Below are 14215 nucleotides of genomic sequence, written 5' to 3' on the forward strand. Positions count from 1 at the left end.
GGCTGCTGTACTGAGGCCGAGGGTGCGGGGAAGGGGAGTCTCTGCTGGGCCCCGACAATGTGGCTGGGGGCGCAGCTTTATGCACTGTGTGTGTGCCCGACACCCGGGGCATATGTATGTGTGGAGGAGTTCTCACACAACATGCCAGTAACATCATGTAACACTGTGTGTGTCCTTGCTGCTGCGGAGCCTTGTGCTGCTTTTCTTACCTTAGTTGTGTTGTAGTATACAAAGCAATCTGTTTCTGCACACACACACTCAGCCCCACACACCATAACACCATCATCTACTCTCTTATGCCATATAGGAAGATCCTGGCACCTGTACTGACACACAAACGGCTTGTACATATTGTTTTCTCTTACGTCCTAGAGGATGATGGGGTCCACATTAGTACTATAGGGTATAGACGGGTCCACTAGGAACCACTGGCACTTTAAGAGTTTGAGAGTGTGGGCTGGCTCCTCCCTCTATGCCCCTCCTGCCAGACTCAGTTTAGAAAATGTGCTTGGAGGAGCCGGTCACAGCTAGGGAAGCTCTTTCTACAAGTTAGTTTAGGCACAGGGAGGCTGCTGGCAACAGCCTCCCTGCTTCGTGGGACTAAGGTGGTGGTGGTGGGGGGGGGGGGAGAGGGAGTAGTGTCTGCCCTGAGGGGTCTGAGCCACTATCTCCGCTGACAGGACACTGAGCTCCTGAGGGTGCTGATCGTTAGCCGCTCCAGGCAACCGCTCACTCCCGCAGCATTCCGCCACGCCCTTACAGAACCAGAAGAGTTCGGTGGCGAGTGAGTCACCGGCCCCCTGGCAAGCGGGGAACCGGTGTGAAGATGGCGGCTACAGGGTAGGCGGTACATAGTGCGGCGCTGTGAGGGGCGCCCTGAGCCAGAGCCGATACCCTACACTGGTCTACAAGTCTGTCAGGGATCTCTGTAACGCTGCCAGCACTAACCGCAGGCCAGTATAAAACAACTGAAGAGAGGGAAGCAGCGCCATGTTCAGGGGGCAGAGCTTTTCAGGGAGGACCCAACGTTCAGCGACATTTTCCTGCCTCCGGATCCTGATACAGAGACGACAGGGGGGCATATTTATTAACCTGGAGAAGGCATAAAGAAGTGATAAACCAGTGATATGTGCAAGGTGATAAACGCACCAGCCAATCAGATTCTAACTGTTAATTTACATATTGGAGTTGATTGGCTGGTGTGTTTATCACCTTGCACATATCACTGGTGTATCACTTCCTTATGCCTTCTCCAGGTTAATACATCTGCCCCAGGAAGAGCTGTCCCTCCAGGCAACTCCAGCTATCCTGTGCGGTAACGGGGGTTGTAGAAGAGGGGGGGGGGGGGGGGGAGGCTGTGTAGTCTATTAAGGTACACAGATAGCGCTGGTAGTTGTGTTATTTCTACCTCAAACAGCGCTGTGTTTGGGTTGGCTCCAATCTCTGTGTCTCTCTGTGGCATACTTGGGGGGGGGGGGGATGCTGTGTCTGACATTTCCCTGTGTGTGTGTGGGGGTGTTTGTTATCTTCCATAGCCATGTTTTGGAACTCTGTGTCATATGCTGCAGAGGATGTTTCCTCTTAGGAGGAGTCCATTCCATGTACACAGGAATGTAATGCCTTGTCTCGGATGCTTGAGTGGTTAACCTCTATTAAAGGGATGATCTCTCAGATCTCTACAAGGGTAGCAAATACTGAGACTGAAACTCGGGTGTTAAAGAAATCTATGGCAGTTTGGTCAGGTTCTGTTCCTATTCCTGCAAAATCCCCTAGCATGTTCCCACAGAAACGTGCTCTTGCCCAAATTATGCAAGATGACACGGATACCAATTCTGATACTGCATACGGTGATGGGGATGTGCTGGGGGCCGGCATCCCTTGCAAATGGGGTGCAGCTCATGATTGAGGCCATTAGAGATGTGTTAAATATTACTGACACGCCACCTGAGCAGGATAAGGATGCTTACTACACTGACAATAAGAGTCTCGGTAACCTTCCCTGCGTCTAAAAAATTAAACGCTATATTTGAAAAATCCTGGGAAAACCCGGAGAAAAAATTCCAGATCCCAAAAAGGGTTCTGGTTGCTTTTCCCTTCCCTGAGGATAGGAAAAAATGGGAAAACCCACCCATAGTTGACGCATCTGTCTCCAAAAAAAAAAAAAGTGGTTTTACCTGTCCCTGGATCTACCGTGTTAAAAGAACCGGCTGATGGTAATATTGACACCAAGCTCAAATCCATTTATACTGCTTCAGGAGTGGCATTAAGGCCCACTATTGCCTGTGCATGGATTTCTAAAGTCATAGTAAAGTGGTCAGGCACATTACTAGAGGATTTGTGTACAATGGATAGAAGTGACATTGAATTGTTTCTACGTAACATACAGGATTCTGCGGGGTTCTTGGTGGAGTCCATGAAGGACCTGGGTACGCTGACTGCGCGGATATCTTCCATGTCGGTATCCGCTCGCAGGGGACTCTGGCTATGCCAATGGTCTGCTGACGCGGAATCCAGGAAAAGTGTGGAGAGCCTACCCTACACAGGTCACGCTCTATTTGGGAAAGCATTGGATGTGTGGATTTCCACGTCAACCGCGGGTAAGTCACCTTTCATTCCCTCTGCTACACCTCCTACACAGAAACCTTTTTTCTTCAGCTGCATCGCAGACCGCTAGGGCAAAAAAGTCCAAGCCTCCTACCACCTTCTTTAGAGGGGGTCGTGCAAAATCCAAAAAGCCTGCTCCCGTAGGCTCACCAGAAACCTGCTTCTGGTTCCTCAAAATCTTCAGCATGACGGTGGACCGCACAGCCTGGAGGACGGTTTGGTGGGTGCGAGACTCAGACGTTTCAGATATTGTGTCCCAGGGGTACAGACTGGAGTTTCAAGAACTCCTGCCTCACAGATTCTTCAAATCATAGCTGACAGACAGGGCTATCCTACAGGAAGCCATCCAAAAATTGGAAAAGTCACAGGTCATTATTCCAGTTCCACCTCATATGCAAAACAAGGGTTATTATTCAAACTTTTCCGTGGTACTGAAACCGGATGGTTCGGTCAGACTAATTTTGAACTTGAAATCGCTGAACCCTTACCTGAAGGCTATTCAAATTCAAAATTGAGTCTCTCAGGGCAGTGATCTCAGGTCTGGAGGAGGGAGAGTTTCTGGTATCCCTGGATATCAAGGATGCGTACCTCCACATCCCGATTTGGCTGCCGCACCAGGCTTATCTCATATTTGCACTGTTACTCAGTGACTATCAATTTCAGGCGCTGCCATTTGGCCTCTCCACAGCACCGAGGGTGTTCCCCAAGGTAGTGGCAGAGATGATGGTTCTCCTCCGCAGACAGGGGGTGAACATGGTTCCATATCTGGACGATCTGCTGATAAAGGCATTGTCCAGGGAGATGTTGTTGCAGTCCATTATTCTCATGACTCATCTGCTCAGAGAACATGGTTGGATCCTGAACCTTCCAAAATCACATTTGGAGCAGACAAGGAGATTGTCTTTTTTTCTTAGAATGATCCTCGACACGGAAGTGCAGAAGGTGTTTCTGCCAGAGGAGAAAGCGTTGGTGATTCAAACAATGCTCCGGGACGTCCTGGAGCCAGCCCGGGTATCTGTTCATCAGTGCATTTGCCTTCTGGGGAAGATGGTTGCTTCTTACGAGGCTCTACAGTACGGGAGGTTTAATGCTCTGTCCTTCCAACTGGATCTCCTGGACAAGTGGTCGGGATCTCATCTACACATGTAAGCCAGGATCTCACTCCTCTGGTGGCTGCAGATAGCTCACCTTCTGTAGGGCCGCAGGTTTGGGGTTCAGGACTTGGACCCTTCTAACCACGGATGCAAGTCTCTGGGGCTGGGGTGCAGTCACTCAGGGGAAACTTTCCAGGGAAGGTGATCAAGCCTAGAATCCAGTCTTCCAATAAACATTCTGGAACTAAGAGCCGTCTACAGCGGTCTTCTCCAAGCGGCTCATCTTGTGCGAGATCGAGCCATTCAAGTGCAGTCGGACAATGTAACGATGGTGGCTTACATAAACCGACAGGGCTGAACGAAGAGCAGAGCTGCGATGTCAGAGGTAACAAGAATCATCCTCTAGGCAGAAAAACACGCAATGGCGCTGTCAGCAATCTTCATTCCGGGAGTAGACAGCTGGGAAGCGGACTTCCTCAGCAGACACGATCTCCATCCAGGAGAGTGGGTCCTCCATCCGGAGGTGTTCAAGGAGGTGACAGAGCTTTTGGGGAGTACCTCAAATAGACATGATGGCCTCCCGTCTCAACAAGAAGCTTCGGAGGTATTGCTACTGGTCAAGGGACCCGCAAGCCGTGGCAGTGGACGCCTTGGTGTCTCCGTTGGTGTTCCAGTCGGTGTACGTGTTTCCTCCACTTCCACTCATTCCAAGAGTTCAAAAACTCATAAGGATAACAAGAGTTCACTCAATCCTCATTGCTCCGGACTGGCCAAGAAGGGCTTGGTACGTGGATCTTCTGCTGGAAGATCCGAGGCCTCTTCCTCTTTGCGAGGACCTACTGCAACAGGGGAAGTTTGCTTATCAACTTACTGCGGCTACGTTTGACGGCGTGGAGGTTGAACGCCAGATATTAGCTTGGAAGGGCATTCCGAACAAGGTTATTCCTACCCTGATACAGGCTAGGAATGGAGTAACATCTCAACATTGCCATCACATTTGGAAAAAGTATGTATCTTGGTGTGAGTCCAAGAAATTTTCCTACGGTGGAGTTTCTCCTCTTCCTGCAAGCAAGTGTGGATATGGGACTGAAGTTGGGATCCGTTAAGGTCCAGATTTTGCCCCTATCCATTTTCTTCCAGAAACAGCTGGCTTCCCTCCCTGAGGTTCAGACTTTCTTGAAAGGGGTTCTGCACATCCAGCCTCCCTTTGTACCGCCCTGGGATCTTAAGGTGGTGTTACAGTTCCTCCAATCAGATTGGTTTGAGCCTCTACAGGAGGTTGAGGTCAAGTTTCTCACATGGAAGTGTGTCACTTTGTTGGCCTTAGCTTCTGCTAGACGTGTGTCGGAGTTGGGGGCTTTGTCTTGTAAAAGCCCCTACTTGATCTTCCACGAAGATAGAACTGAGCTCCGGACCCGTCAACCGTTTCTTCCTAAGGTTGTGTCGGCTTTTCATATCAACCAGCCTATTGTGGTGCCAGTTGCTACTGACTCCTCAATTATTTCAAAGTCCTTGGATGTCGTAAGGGCTCTGAAGATCTTTGTGAAGAGGACCGCTCGTCACAGAAAATCGGACTCTGTTTGCCCTGTATGATCCCAAGAAAATTGGGTGTCCTGCTTCTAAGCAGACGATTTCTCGCTGGATCAGGTTCACTATCCAGCATGTATATTCTACGACAGGCTTGCCGTGTCCAAGATCTGTTAAGGCCCACTCTACTTGTAAGGTGGGTTCTTCCTGGGCAGCTGCCCGGGGTGTCTCGGCTTTACAGCTTTGCCGAGCGGCTACTTCTGGGTCGAACACGTTTGCTAAGTTCTACAAGTTCGATACTTTGGCCTCTGAGGACCTAAAGTTTGATCATTCAGTTCTGCAGGAGCCTCGACGCTCTCCCTCCCGTTCTGGGAGCTTTGGTACATCCCCATGGTACTAATATGGACCCCAGCATCCTCTAGGACGTAAGAGAAAATAGGATTTTAATTTCCTACCCGTAAATCCTTTTCTCGTAGTCCGTAGAGGATGTTGGGCGCCCGCCCAGCGCTTCGTTATCCTGCAGTAGTTATATGGTTCAGTACGACCTTCTTCTTAGTTAAGTACTGCCTTGTTACTGGGTAAGTAATGTTTCAGCTGTTGCTGAGTTTCAAGCTAGTTAGCTTGGTTTGCCTTGTTCTGTGAGCTGGTGTGAATCTCGCCACTATCTGTGTAAAATCCTTGTCTTGAAGATGTCCGTCTCATCGGGCACAGTTCCTATACTTAGTCTGCTAGGAGGGGCATAGAGGGAGGAGCCAGCACACTCTCAAACTCTTAAAGTGCCAGTGGCTCCTAGTGGACCCATCTATACCCCATGGTACTAATATGGACCCCAGCATCCTCTATGGACTACGAGAAAAGGATTTACCGGTAGGTAATTAAAATCCTATTATGAGTGGGCTGTACAGGTAATGCTGCAGAGATTTGGACCTGGGATAAACTGGGTCAACCCGGTTCTGTTCTCTGTGTGATAGGGTCTACCCAGGTCTAATGTCATGGGTCTTTGACCCTAGCACCTAGCAGGGTTAGACCTAAGTAGCCTGTAATATGAATGGTACGACCCGTGATTTTTAACCCGAGTCACACTGAAAGTTGCTGATTGGGGGGGTAACGACACAGGCTGATGATATTAGGAAAGAGCAGACAGCACGGATCGATGGAAAGACTAGGAGGTCTGCAAGCTGCTGGCTATACATGGTGTGGAGGAGAGCCGCAGACACAGATCTGTCACTGTCCAGGGTGCCACAGTATACTATAACATAGCCCAAATCCTGACTTCCAGTGGGATCAAGCACAAGCTGAAAGCACTACAGCAAAGTTCACATCCACCACCAGCAGAAGAGCAGTCCATTTCTTATGACACACAGGGCGGGATGTATTAACATACGTCTCCGCCCATCGCAGCGATGTTGATCGCATATGTACTAACCTATGCGATTAACATCACTTTTCAGTGACTGAGGCCCCCTGCGATACCTGTGAGGTGGTGTGCGGGGGGTCTCCACCTGCCGGGGAGCAGGCTGTCATGGGCGCCTCCTCCTCCTCCCTGCAGCCGGAAGGACCTCCGGCTGGGTTGCTAGGGGGAGGAGGAGTTTAGCTTCTGGGCCAGGGTTTCCTTGAAGAAGGTATGCCGGGGAGGGAGGGGGGTTGGCGATAAGAAGCCCATAGTGTTTTTTATTTTTTTAGGTTATCACCATCCAAAGATGGCGATACCCGTAGGGGCGAAAACGTGGCGGACGGGGGTTAGTACATACGAAAATGTGATAAAACGGAGGTTTTATCGCATTTTCCCATTAGCACATCCCCGCCTCTAATATTTTGTAGGGATGGCACTGGTTCACTGTGAAACGGGTCAGCCCAGGAATAACCTGGGAACAAGTTGCAGTGTAAAAGGGATTTTAGAACGTTGCCCCAGGTTCAAACAGCGTTCAAGTACCTTCAGTGCTATGAGGCAGTAACACTAACCGTCACACCAACCGTTTATGCTCCAATGTGACATTTCAGGACAACTGACACTATAAGGAAGGACTAATAAACCTTTGTATTTACATAGCTGAAACAGTTGTGCCACTTATATGAAAATGTTTCATTTTGGAAAAGAACGCTAAAACTAATAATATGCCGGGTCGGGCCGCGAATGTAAAAGGGTCATTCCCGGGAATGTGTTCTGGCATATATACCGGGACACATTCCCGGGAATGACCAGAGCCGCGAGTGTAAAAGGGGGGTATTAGAGGATTAGTCGTGTTCCGGCCGTGACCTATGCCTTGAAGACGCGGCGGTGTGATATCATAGGTCACGGCCGCTGCGTATCACCAGCCAGCCCACCCGCCTGCATACACATCTTCCATTTCCTGCCTGCATACACAGCTTTCCTTGCACACCCACATCCACACCTGCCCGAGCGCCCGCTGCTCAGTATTTGCAGCACTCCACTAAGAACAATCCCCGCCACTGAGGGACAGGAAGGAGGACAGCTGACCGGTAGGGGCTAATATTTGTTGTTTTATTTCTCCAGTGGGGAACAATAGGAGTTATGTGGGGAGAAATGTGATTGATTTATGTGTGAGCAACATGATTTATGTGGGGAGCAATGTAATTGATTTATGTGGGGAGCAATAGGATTTATGTATTGAGCAACATGATTTATGTGGGGAGCAATGTGATTGTTTTTTTTCTGTGTAGGCCAATGTGTGTGTTTTGGTGGTTTTTTTCTGTGGGGAACTTATGGTGTGCCTTGGCAATTTTAAAATATTGTTCGGTGTGCCGCGAGTAAAAAAAATGGTTGAAAATCACTGTATGTGGCATACTTATTATTATGCTTTCTTTGTGACAGGCTCGCCTAAAGTTCCCAGTAGATTATCCATATTCTCCTCCAGCATTCCGGTTCCTGACAAAAATGTGGCACCCAAACATTTATGAGGTAAGTGTGCATGCTGTTTTTGTTTTACAAAGTGCCCTTAATGGAAGGCAATGATACTTTTTTTTTTTTTTTTTTTTTACCATAACTATATGACATGGTTATATTTTTCAGACCATAGGGGAGAAGTTGCCTTTAGAGATCCAACTGGTTCTACCTATCATTTTACAGAATGTACCAGATAAATTCTAGCTGGAAGTTGCTTAGGGCAATTTCTCCATTTTATTACTCTTTAGAAGCCTTTATACTGCTCTTCCCCATGTATTTTCATTTCATTTGAAAACCCTCTTGGTGTGTGTGTGTGTGTGTGTGTGTGTGTGTGTGTGTGTGTGTTTAAAGCTCTGCTTAAGTCTAAAATAACATAAAGCTAATTACGTTAATCGCATGAAAAATAACTTTAGGCTTACTATCTTTTTATGACGTACATAATGTGTAATGTTATTACGCTTTATGGAGGAGATTGAATTAGCCATGGGTTGCTTGAGTGGTCTCTTCTCCCAGGAACGGGTCCAATGCTATTCATGTGGAGACCCGCAAGCAGTGAAAATAACTGAGGATCGGGCCAGTAAGATCAGAGGGTGTGACAGCTGGGGGGTTTAAGGCCTAATTCCGAGTTGATCGCAGCAGCAAATTTGTTAGCAGTTGGGCAAAACCATGTGCACTGCAGGGGGGGCAGATATAACGTGCAGAGAGAGTTGGATTTGGGAGGGGTGTGTTCAAACTGAAATCTAAATTGCAGTGTAGAAATAAAGCAGCCAGTATTTACCCTGCACAGAAATAAAATAACCCACCCAAATCTAACTCTCTGCACGTTATATCTGCCCCCCCTGCAGTGCACGTGGTTTTGCCCGACTGCTAACAAATTTGCTGCTGCGATCAACTCTGAATTACCCCCTTAGTCTGAAGTGACCCTAGCATAAAATATACAACAATGCTGTATAAAATGTCACTCTCCTCTCCAGCCTTCTGTGTTCTCCTTTTCCGCTCTCTCCTGTATCCGCTACTTTCACTGTACGTCTCATCATCATTGCTGTTCACTATCTTACAGCACCTCCCTTTCTGCTTGCCTGCTGCTCACTTCATTGCCCTAACACTATGTAGTTATCATACTGGCCCAGCTGTACGCACAAGTTTGTAAAAAAAACAAAAACTTTTACTGCAGGGTTAATGTTTTGATAAACGTTCTCTAGTGTTGACAGAAATGTTGACCTATAATAAACTTCATTGTTCTGTTTACACTACCTAGTCATTTTACTATACTTTCAGTTGTATCTGCACCAAGGTCATTTGTCATATTATATTCATATATTCTTTGTTTTATACTGATATTGTGTTTGCCTATTGAGTAATTACTCTTAGTAAATTAAATGAACTCTATTTTGCATTTCAGTAGATGAGATAAAAATACTAATTACTTGAACCCCGAATTACTGCATTTTCGAGTGAACTTTGTGTTTCTTACAGAATGGAGATGTATGTATTTCCATCTTGCATCCCCCAGTAGATGACCCTCAGAGTGGAGAACTTCCTTCCGAGCGGTGGAACCCCACTCAGAATGTGCGGTAAGTGGGTTTAAATCCTAGAACTGCTAGTGGCCGTGTCTACTAAGTCTACTTTAATGCGATCACTGCTGCTAATGCTCATTTTCCTCCAGTATAATGCATGTTGTGTGCTATAGTGTTTATGCCTCTTCCTAGAAATCCTAGCTAAAAAGCGAGATACCATAAACAGCTTTTCTCTTACGTCCTAGAGGATGCTGGGGACTCCGTAAGGACCATGGGGATAGACGGGCTCTGCAGGAGACATGGGCACTAAAAGAACTTTAGATATGGGTGTGCACTGGCTCCTCCCTCTATGCCCCTCCTCCAGACCTCAGTTTGATACTGTGCCCAGAGGAGACTGGGTGTATTACAGGGAGCTCTCCTGAGTTTCTCTGAAAGAAAAAATTTAGTTAGGTTTTTTTTATTTTCAGGGAGCCCTGCTGGCAACAGGCTCCCTGCATCGTGGGACTGAGGAGAGAGAAGCAGACCTACTTAAATGCTAGGCTCTGCTTCTTAGGCTACTGGACACCATTAGCTCCAGAGGGAGTCGGAACGCAGGTCTCCCCTCACAGTTCGTCCCGGAGCCGCGCCGCCGTCCTCCTTACAGAGCCGGAAGATAGAAGCCGGGTGAGTATGAGAAGATAGAAGACTTCAGACACATGGCAGGCACTGATGGGTGCAGGGCGGGCACCCTGGGCAGCAATTTTAAACCTCTAGGACTGATATATATATATATATATATATATATATATATATATATATATATATATATATATATATATATATATACACACACACACACACACACACACACACACACACACACACACACACACACACACACACACACACACACACACACACAGGCTGTATATAGGAAATCCCCCGCCAGTTTTTAAAGAAATCGAGCGGGACCGAAGCCCGCCGCTGAGGGGGCGGAGCTTGATCCCTCAGCACTCACCAGCGCCATTTTCTCCACCGCACACCGCTGAGAAGCTGGCTCCCCGGACTCTCCCCTGCTGAACATGGTGACAGAGGGTTTTAAAGAAGGGGGGGGGGCACATAATTTGGCGCAGTGAATATATATAATAAAAGCGCTACATCTATCTGGGAATTTTTTCCAAGGTCATTGGCGCTGGGTGTGTGCTGGCATACTCTCGCTCTGTCTCTCCAAAGGGCCTTGTTGGGGAACTGTCTCCAGATTAGAGATTTTCCTGAGTGTCGGGTGTCGGTACGCGTGTGTCGGCATGTCTGAAGCGGAAGGCTCTTCTAGGGAGGAGGTGGAGCAAATGAGTGTGGTGTCTCCGTCGGCAACGCCGACACCTGACTGGGTGGATATGTGGAATGTTTTAAATGCAAATGTGAATTTATTACACAAAAGGTTGGACAAAGCAGGGTCCAGGGAATGTACAGGGAGTCAAGCCCTGCCTTTCACTATGTCGCAGGGACCTTCTGGGTCTCAAAAGCGCCCACTATCCCAAGTAGTAGACACGGATTCTGACTCCAGTGTCGACTACGATGATGCGAAGTTGCAGCCAAAATTGGCTAAAAGTATTAATTATATGATTATTGCAATAAAAGATGTGTTGCATATCACAGATGACGCCTCTGTACCGGACACGAGGGTCCACATGTTTAAAGAAAAGAAACCTGAGGTTACTTTTCCCCCTTCACATGAGCTAAATGAGTTGTTTGAAAGGGCTTGGGAAACTGCAGATTACCAAAAGGATTCTTATGGCGTATCCTTTCCCGGCTAAGGACAGGATACGGTGGGAATCCTCCCCAAGGGTGGACAAAGCGTTGACACGCTTATCCAAAAAGGTAGCGCTGCCATCTCAATATACCGCAACCCTCAAGGATCCTGCTGATCGCAGGCAGGAGACTACCATGAAGTCAATTTACACACATACTGGTACATTACTCAGACCGGCGATAGCGTCGGCTTGGGTTTGTAGCAGCGTGGACAGATACCTTATCTGCTGATATTGATACGCTGGATAAGGAAACCATTTTATTGACCCTGGGTCACATTAAGGATGCTGTCCTATATATGAGGGATGCTCAGAGAGACGTGGGCCTACTGGGTTCCAGAGCCAACGCTATGGCGATTTCTGCTAGGCGAGCCCTATGGACCCGACAATGGACGGGTGATGCCGACTCGAAGAGGCATATGGAGGTTTTGCCTTTCAAGGGTAAGGAATTGTTTGGGGAAGGTCTCACGGACCTGGTTTCCACAGCTACTGCAGGTAAATCAACTTTTCTTTATCATCCACTAGGGGTCACTGGAGTACTCTTGGGATATGGACGGGCTTCCGTAGGAACAGCACTGAATATTTAAATTTAGAACACTCCACCCCTCCATATCCCCGAGTACTTCTCAGTGTTTTTTCTGTGCTCAACGTAGCAACAGCTAGGTGACTTAAGTCACGATTAATATTGAAGAATTTTCTTTTTATTTTTATTTTTTCTATTTTACACATCCCTTTCCCCCTTCCAAAAGGCAGGGTCAGGGATAGTGCAGCTGCTGATAGCAGCAGGGGCGTGTCGGGCCTCTCTGAAAGAGCTCCCTCACAGCCCACACAGCATTTCCTGCAGGCTGGCCGGCGCTTACTAAGAAGCCCCGTCGGAGCCTCTTCACAGACGTTTCTATAAAGGTATGTGAGGGGAGAGAACGGGGCGGTCAGCTTCCGCTGCCGCCCCGAGGTGTGGGGAAGTGTCTGCCGCCCGCCGCAGTTGCTCCGGCCGCCGGGTAACATAGCCCCGCTTACGCCCGCCGCTTCAGACACTGCTCCCGCGTCTCTGAAGTCGGCTTCCCCGCTGGTCCGGCGCGTCTTGCAGGGGGAAACAACGGGTCCGCCTGCCGCTTGTACTGCATTTCCGCCCGTCGCTTGACCGCTGCTGCCGGGTCTCATAGCGCTAACACGCGCTCCCAGGTACCGGGGTGCCCGCTACCCGCACTGCACGCTATGGGGCAGATGCGAGGGGGTGGGAGAAAGAACAGCAGAAACAGGCTGTTGGTAGTATAGCATATAACTATATAAGATGTTTATACTGCCAGGGAGGAGGTTTTATCATGATTACACAGGCTGGTTATAATATCAGCATGAAACTGCAGTGATTATATGTATAAGCATGGGGGGCCATTTTAACCATGTTTCCTGTGTCTTCCTCTGTGATTCCAGAACGTTCCAGTACTACATCTCTACTCCACCGGAGGCGCAGGGGTGTTAGTGGGAATTTGGGATCACATTTCATAGTACTGGCCACGTGTACTGCACTTGGCCAGATATATATACAGAGACACCTTACTGCTATTTTACTGAGTCGTGCAGGTGTCTGTTTTTTGTGTATTGTATTGTCTGTCGCCATAATGAGTAAGGCACCAGCAAAAACTAAAAAGCATAATTGCAAAGTCTGTAACAGTGTATTACCGGATGGATCTACCACATGTACAGTATGTTTTGTGAATTCGGTTCAGAATACCATTTCTGCTCCTGTTTTACAACCAATTTCCTCACCGGACCCTCCGTGGGGTATGTTAGTAAATGTACTGGATAGGTTACAATCAGAATTGACCGCCGCTCGTCAGGAGCGGGAAACGGTAAGATCTGAGTCTAGGGTGAGACCGCCAGAACTACCGGAGGCGTCTCAGCCTTGCGTAAGGTCCAAATCCATTTTGGGTAAACGGGATAAATTTCATATGTCTTATGATTTTCCAGTGTCTGCTATGTTGCATTCTGACGATTCCATGCCAGACCTCACGGAACGAGATGAGTGTGAGGAGGGCGAAGTGGAGTCAGATGGCGAGGAGGTTAACAGTTCCGGCATTGATGATCTCATCAGAGCGGTACGTCAGTCTCTGAGGTTTCCTGAAACTGAGGAGCCTCTCACAAATGATCAGGTCGTATTTACGAAACGACGGAAGACGCCAATAAGTTTTCCTCTGTCGGATTCTCTAAATCAGATGTTAGTAGAAACACGACAGAATCCAGATAAACGGTTTTCTATACCTCGCAGATTTAAGTCTAGTTATCCGTTTCCAGACTCGGTAACGTGTACATGGGAGAATCCACCAATAGTTGATTCGTCAGTGTCCAAGCTTACCAAGAAATTAACCATACCAGTGCCAGCAGCTACTACGCTTAAAGATCCTTCAGATCGCAAGATAGAAAATATGCTAAAATCCATGTATGTAGCAGCAGGTGTGATGCTAAGACCTGGATTGGTTGGCATTTGGGTCACTAAGGCGCTCATAATATGGCTTACAGAACTCAAATCTGCTTTACATGACGAAAACCTGATAATTCTTGTAAATCAAATGATTGAGGCTGTACAGTATCTCTGTACAGCGTCTACTGACGTCTGTCAGCTCACTTCTCGTATTTCATCGTCGCTAGTTACGGCACGAAGAGCACTCTACCTGCGTACTTATCATGCGGAGGCAGAGGTCAAACGAAGTATAGAGGCGTTGCCTTACGATGGCAAGAAGTTGTTTGGTCCAGAATTGGACGCATGGATTGCGGAGGCTACGG

The 14215-nt window shown here is 48.0% G+C and overlaps 1 protein-coding gene across 1 annotated transcript in view; it reads left to right on the forward strand.

Annotated features, from left to right (window-relative positions):
- Window positions 1–14215, forward strand: part of CDC34 (cell division cycle 34, ubiqiutin conjugating enzyme) — a 78707-nt gene that overhangs the window by 425 nt on the left and 64067 nt on the right. The window contains exons 2-3 of the mRNA XM_063914475.1: window positions 8059–8145; window positions 9607–9704. Coding sequence (XP_063770545.1) covers window positions 8059–8145; window positions 9607–9704 — 185 coding nt within the window. The remainder of the gene's footprint in view (window positions 1–8058; window positions 8146–9606; window positions 9705–14215) is intronic.

This window comes from Pseudophryne corroboree, chromosome 1 (assembly GCF_028390025.1).
Source record: "Pseudophryne corroboree isolate aPseCor3 chromosome 1, aPseCor3.hap2, whole genome shotgun sequence".
Lineage (NCBI taxonomy): Eukaryota > Metazoa > Chordata > Amphibia > Anura > Myobatrachidae > Pseudophryne > Pseudophryne corroboree.